General features: G+C 45.3%; 1 protein-coding gene across 2 annotated transcripts; it reads left to right on the forward strand.

Annotated features, from left to right (window-relative positions):
• Nucleotides 1–368: 368 nt before the first annotated feature.
• Nucleotides 369–6,843, forward strand: CAMLG (calcium modulating ligand). Of its 2 annotated transcripts, XM_038150169.1 has the most exons (4): nt 369–584; nt 1,700–2,154; nt 3,066–3,131; nt 4,880–6,843. In XM_038150169.1, exons 1-4 carry the CDS (start codon nt 422–424, stop codon nt 5,069–5,071), a joined length of 876 nt encoding a protein of 291 aa, XP_038006097.1. In that variant the 5' UTR covers nt 369–421; the 3' UTR covers nt 5,072–6,843. The 2 variants fall into 2 exon arrangements, with proteins under 2 accessions (XP_038006097.1, XP_038006098.1); XM_038150170.1 differs by lacking the exon at nt 3,066–3,131.
• The last annotated feature ends 60 nt before the right edge of the window (nt 6,844–6,903 follow it).

A 6,903-nucleotide genomic window follows, 5' to 3' on the forward strand; every position in this document is an offset into this window, starting at 1 on the left:
AGTAACGTGGCAGTTTCACCACCTGGCACGCCAGGAGAGGTGTACCGGACTTTTGGTGTCCATAATGTGCCAACTGGATCTTACTGGAAAGAATTCAGCCCCGCCAGTGGCTGTGGCGTCCTCGAGAGATGCCAGCCCCGCCCGGCCTCGCGGTGTCCCCGGCACCCGGGTCCCCTCAGCGCCGACATCGCCCCTGCCCGGCCTCGCCCCGTGACGTCACTTCTGAGGCCGGGGCGGCCATCTTTGGTGCGGGCGCTACGCCGTCAGAGAGGGGCGCGCGGAGCGCTCTCCCAGCGCGCCCCGCCCTTCTCCTGCCCCTACACAAAATGGCGGCGCCCGCTTCAGCGGCTGGGGGCGGGCGGTGCCGGCGCCTGCGCGCTGGGCGGGGCGGGCCCGCGGTGCCGGGCCTGCGGTGCCGGGGATGGCGGACGGCGGCGCGGGAGCGGAGCCCACAGCCCCGGGGCCCCCCGCGGGGCTCTCGGCGTCCCAGCGCCGCGCGGAGCTGCGCCGCAGGAAGCTGCTCATGAACTCGGAGGAGCGGATCAACCGCATCATGGGCTTCCACCGGCCCGCGGCGGGCAAGGGTGAGCCCGGTGGCGGGTGCGGCGGGGCTGTGTGAGGGCTCCGGGGCTGCGGTGACGCCTCGGCCGCTCCGGCCGTGACCGCTGCCCGCGGTCTCCTGGTGAGCAGGAGCGGCTGGCTGCCCGCAGGACGGGGCCGGCTGGCTCCCCGGTGCCTCAGTGCCGCCTGCGTTCGCAGGGATGCCTCAAGCAGCGCGAGCTGCCCTGCTCCGCTGGGGACCCGCCCATAAAATCCCTGTGCCGGCAGAAAGGTCGGGACTCGGGCCCGGCACGGTCCCTAGAGAGCGAGCGTACAATCTGTCATTTCACTGCAAGTAGGTTTTTTTAGATGAAGAAACGATGAGCCTCCCCCGTGTTTTTAGTTAGTAGCTGCTGGCTTTCATAGCTGGCTTTTTATAGCAAAGTTATCTCACATTTGGATGGTGACATGGATGTTTGTGGTTGTTATGCAGAATTTTCTTGCAGAACCATATCCTAGGTAGCTCAGTTGTGTCTCTGTGCATTCTTCACATGGGCTGACTTGTCAGGAAGGAGTTCTCAGATTTCGGTTTACAAGGATGCCCATGAGCTGTGAACAGTCTGACTAACACTGAAAAGTACTTCTGAAGTGTTAGCTCTTGCTCTGTGGTAGATCCAGACGAGTTCTTGATTTGCCTTTTGTTGTCTGCCATCACCTTCATCTCTGTAAGAAGGGTCTTCAGGCTTGATACTGAGCAGGGTAACACTGCCCTGCCTCTGACTGTAGACAACAAGCTAAGGTGCTTAAAGTGCTTCTGTTTGCTTATTTGTCAGGTATTCGTGCTCTTCTGGTTGATTCACTTTCTGCAAATCTTTGTCTTCTTTTTTTAATGTCTGTCCATGTATTTGGATCTTTCTGTTTGTGCATGCAGTGCTGGTGCTTAAGGAAATTCAGTGTTTTTAATATCTCCATCGCTTCAACTTCTGACCTGCATTGCACAGCTTTATGTCTTGTGTCTGCTCCATGAAGAGTGCCCTCTTTAATCATAAATCTCTCTTTTCCCTTGGGAAGCAGAGACCCAGGATCCCGACCCAGTATAGCTGAAGTGTTGTTCCATGTACACGGCGTGCGTAACTCTGTTTTTATTTTTCTTCCTTAGATGATGAAAGTCACACAGAATTAAAGCTTCAGCACGAGCAAGACAAATCCAACTCCCTTCCCATTCCTTCGGTTTCCAAGCGGATTGTGCTTGGTGATTCCATGTGTAATGTGACAGGCTCGACCGAGCATGCAGGCAGCATGGCAGAGCTCAGAGGGGACAAGGACCTGTTTGGTAAAGCCCCAGAGCTGGTCACCGAGGGGACAGGCGAGCTCCGGCAGCGTCACAGGGGAGAGCTGCCCTCTGAGGCTGCAGCACGGCCGCCGAGGCACGGCTTGGAGCAGTACCTGTCCAGGTTTGATGAAGCTCTGAAGCTGAGGAACCAGCTGATGAGTGAGAAGCCAAGCCAGGAGAACGGGAATGCGGCGGAGGAGTTTGACTCTTTCCGCATTTTCAGATTGGTGGGGTGTGCTCTGCTCGCCATCGCGGTCAGGGCGTTTGTGTGCAAGTACCTGGTGAGTTCAGGGACATCATCCTGCTGGGGTTTGCTGCTTGCTGCAAGTTCTTAAAAACAGCTGGGGCTGAAGTCTATTGGTAATGACCAAGTTGGGAACTTCAGGCACTCTTTACATTTTCAAAAGTTGTATAAAACCTAAAAAAGTTGCTGATATCTGTGAGATTAATCTGCTACCAACACAGCCACTGTGTAACCAGTGAGAGCAGCACACTTGGTCTCTTGTGGTTCAGGAGCAGATGCACTGGCATAGTTGTTGCAGCTTAAATCCTCTGCAAGTTAATTCCCATCTTGGTGAGCACATGAGTCAGCTGCTCCTCTAGTTCAGGGTCTACAAGAGAATAGTAGAGTAAGAATAGAGTTCTCATCTGTGGAAGTGTCCAAGGCCAGGTTGGATGGAGCTTGAAGCAACCTGGTCTCGTGGAAAGTATCCCTGCCCATGGGTTTCGAATGAGATGGCTTTTCAGGTTGCTTTCAACCCAAATAATTAAGTGATTTTAAGAATAATAGTTGTACCAAGATAAGTAGATGCTACTCATTTATCAGCCTGGGAAAAGTAGTTCCTCAGTATTCCCAGTGCCAGCCAGAACAACAGCACAGAGGTGTGATGCAGGTACAGCCATCCAGCTCCTGCATCCCTGGCCTGAGTTTTACACACTGGGCTGAGTTTTACACTCTGCTGTTCTCTTCTGCCATTTCAGTTCTTTAGGCTCAAAGAATTAACGGCAGAACCTTACTTTTGGTATGTAACTTGTCTACTTAGATTGGCAGTGTTCAAGAAAAATGTTGCTCTGTTCCACAAATTAATTTTTACCTACTAATTTTCTTTTATGCTTTGGAAGCATTAAATCTTTGTGTTTCTTAGCTATTCTGACCAAGTTAATTTTTATATATTCTTTTCTGTTCCTTCAGTCAATATTTGCACCATTTCTTACTCTACAACTTGCTTACATGGGGCTGTCCAAGTACTTTCCAAAGGTAATCTTTTTTTTCAGAATTAGATTTATTTGAAGTGTTTTCAATTTAAACTTGTGTTTAGATTGTATTGTTTTAGAACCAATGCATGTGAAGTATTCTTCCCTTGTTTTAAACTGTAGAGTTGAATGACCAGCTGATTGTTTATACTAGTTTTTAATCTTCCCAGATTTAGTCCAGGATCTTTTTTAAAGTTGCAGTGAAAACATGAACTAGCAGCTTGCATAGCTGTAGCCTAATTAAAAGTGTTTGACCAGGAAATCCAGGTAGTTCTTTCATGTCTTCAGAAAACTTGCTTTTCTTCCAGACTATGCTCTTCCCTGGTTATTACTTGCTTTGCTAAGCAGCTGTTCTGCATATAATATCTGCATTAAATCTGAGAGAGTGTTTGCTAAAAAAATGAGGCAGAATGTTGAGTTTTAAGGGCTCTGCATTCCACGGCTGGTATTGGTTTGAATGGCAGCTTGAAATGAGACATTTATCTGTCGGTGAAACTTGCTGCTTATTAGCAAGATTTGCTATACCACTTGCTTTATATATTTACAACAGGTAATTGTTCCTGAAGCATTAGTTAGCTTGATGATTTTGTCAGGTCTGTGGTGCAGAGCAGGATTGAATGATGTTCAATCCATAGTTAAAAGGGAAAATTTGCATTTTAAAAGGAATAATAGATTACTTGTAGAAAATCAGAATAAATCAGCAGTTGTTTTGTAGTTAAGTATCTAAACTGATGTGTCACAGCACAAAACAGTAAGATTAGCCTTAGATTTGCACCAGCTCATCTGCTACATCATCTGGATCTTGTTTCTGGTGTACTTAAAATCCACTCTTCAGTTTCAGAGTTCAAGAGGTGCTCCTTTCCACAACTTGCTTTTACTGCAGTTAGACGTGGGTGGGTGAGGTCAATCCCTTTGTTAACCTTCATTTTTCTCCCACGAAACACAGAAATATTCTTGAAAGCCTAATTTAGATTGGATTAAATCAAAATATCCAGAAAGTATCATCAAATTATTAGAATTTTCTGCCACTGTCACCTTTTCCTGCCTGTCAGACTTGCATCCTTGGGATTCCTCATCTTAAGGATGGAACGGCTTTCAAAAGGTTTTGGAGCATTTCTGAGTTCAGAGGATAAAACAGCCAAATTAAGTTGTTCTAATACAGAAACAGTTGGGTTTTCCACTCTAAATATCTTTTCTGTTAAAAAAACTCAATAGTATTTATAGGATTTTGAGCAACCTGGTCTCATGGAAGGTGTCTCTGCCCATAGCAGGGGATTGGAAGGAAATGAGCATTAAGGTCCCATTCAACTCAAACCATTCTGGGATTCTGGTGTTTGCTGAATAGTCTGATGAGATTAATCCAGTTCTGACAGTGGAGAAGCCAGGCTTGGCTTCTTACACCTAGATTTCCCTTGCCTGGGAATGTTCCCACTCATGCAGGAGCAGCTGCCCAGCCTCACATCTCAGCCTACTGGGAGAAGTAGTGTGAAGGAGGCAGAATATCCGGGATGAATCTGATCTGCTGGTAGCCAGCCTCTCACTGGTAGATCCAGCTCTCTGGCAGATCCATCACAGCAGGAATTCTGTGTCTAGGATAAGGGCTGGGACTCCTGGAGCATGTCTGGACAGAATCCATCCAAATGTGCTGCTCCTACCAACGGATTTGTGTGAAATTGGCACAACATTGGTGACATGTGAAGCTGAATTGGATTAGGAACACTAACGAGATACTGGTTTTTCTTTCCCTTCTAGTGTGAGAAGAAGGTGAAAACGACAGTACTGACTGCTGCTCTTCTCCTCTCTGGAATCCCTGCAGAAGTGATCAGTCGCTCCATGGACACCTACAGCAAAATGGGAGATGTTTTCACAGACCTTTGTGTCTATTTCTTTACTTTTATCTTTTGCCATGAACTTACTTTGGTTTTTGGCTCTGAAGTACCATGACGGCTGTAGAATTCCACACAGTAGCTACACTAAAGCTTTCTGGACTCTGTTCCTTTTAACATTTGACTGTGCAGGCAGGTCTAAACCTTCATTCAAATTCTTACCTGTTGGAATGCTTGAAAGGGGCCTTAAATCCAGTAATTTTGGGAAGGGGAGAGCAGGGTCCCTGACTGCCAGTTGTGTTGGTTCAGTTTATTTAAATACTGTGTCTGCATATTACAAATGTGAAGGTTAGGATGCAAGTGACAGTGGATGATTTATTTGTTTTAGTTAGATGATGCCCTTCTCAGCCTCCTTCATAAACATTTACAAAGCTGCCTTTGTTCTTGTCAGTGAGAACAGGAAGATAATTCCCTTCAGCAGAACCATATATATGTGTATATCCTGTATGACTGTAGCTAACAAGACCTGTTCATTTTGTGGTGTTCCCATTTTTTAAAGAAAGCTCTAAAGAAAAGAAATCCCTGTATTCTCTTCAAATGTTCAAGCTCAGAATGTTGAACCAAGTAGCTGCTTCTGGAGAATGTTGGTGAAACTTGCCACTTTGTTGTCCTTATCCTTGCCTTACTTGTTGTGGTTGTGATTAATTTAATTTGATGATTCTTGTGGAAAAGAGCTAAGCAAAACCAACAGCAAGAAGGTCCTGGTGCTTATAAAGGTCATTAATCAAAAACTAAGAAAGAGAACTAATCACATCTGTTTATGAGTTTCCAGCAACCTAATCCTAGTGCAGTTCACATCTGCGCTTTCTGATACTTTTTTTTTTAATATTAACAGTTATCTCATGAGAATTTTACATATTGGCACCCAACCTGCAGCATCGAATCTTTGCTCTAGTGTTTGTAAAACTTACAAGGGAAACAGTTTTGTTTTCAGTCTCTTAGGAATTTTGCACAGTGAGAGGAAGTGTCATTCCAAATAGTGAACTTAAACACTGGTAAATCTCTGAAAATCTCTATTGAAGCTAAATTTGGTAGTGTTTTCAGCTTGTAGTTTTCTGTTTAAAATCTGGACTTGCAGGTAGTATAGGCTGTTGCCTATTTTTAGCATGGTAAACCACATATTTAACTTGGTATTTGTCTGCAGAGGTTTTTTTAGGGAGCAGATGTGTTTAATTGTACCTCTCTAAATGGTCCAGCTTTCAGTTGATTATTCTCTGTTAATGCTTCCTCCTGTGCATTTCTGCCTTTTAAATTAGATACACGTTTGTGGCCTGAATACAAGAACCTTATGTTTTGATTTGACATTTTCATGGGGTTTTTTAAATTGGTTCTGTTACAGTGAGTATTGTATTACAGATGTACAGGGCTGGGTTGCAGAGAATTCTGACTTAGGTCTATTAGCACAGATATTGATTCAGCTTTAAATTTATTTATATTAGATAATCATTTCAGAAAATTGAAATTACAGTAATTTAAGATAAGGTTGAGCTATGTAAATAATGAGTTTGCTCAAAAATTATTTGTTCTGATTCTATTTATATGCCCAAATGTAACACGAATAAATTGGAAAAAATCCCTATGCCAGTACCTGCAAAAAGCATGAATTTTAAATGCTTACCATTAATCAGGTAAATACCCTTGCATGGGCAGAGCATCAGGAGGGGCTTGTGCTTAATTAAGAAATCTCGATGAAGAAACGGCGATCAAGAAACGCCCTTTGACCAAGAAACCAATCTGTTTTATTCCGTTTTTAACTTCCCTCTGTCGGTGTACATAGCTCTGTTTGCTGTTTGTTGCCGATTGTTTTCTATTAAAAGCCTGTTTGTTACCCGCTTCCTCGGCGCTGTGTCGGTGTGCCGGGGCGGCGCCGCGCCCTCCGCCCGCCGGGGG

Source organism: Motacilla alba, chromosome 13 (assembly GCF_015832195.1).
Source record: "Motacilla alba alba isolate MOTALB_02 chromosome 13, Motacilla_alba_V1.0_pri, whole genome shotgun sequence".
NCBI lineage: Eukaryota > Metazoa > Chordata > Aves > Passeriformes > Motacillidae > Motacilla > Motacilla alba.

Excerpts from the sequence above, each read along its gene's own strand:
- CAMLG (XM_038150169.1), top strand. The coding sequence starts at position 422 with ATGGCGGACGGCGGCGCGGGAGCGGAGCCCACAGCCCCGGGGCCCCCC. Across the intron at positions 585-1,699 it reads CCGGCCCGCGGCGGGCAAGG|ATGATGAAAGTCACACAGAA; the intron begins GTGAGCCCGGTG and ends TTTCTTCCTTAG. Across the intron at positions 2,155-3,065 it reads CGTTTGTGTGCAAGTACCTG|TCAATATTTGCACCATTTCT; the intron begins GTGAGTTCAGGG and ends CTGTTCCTTCAG.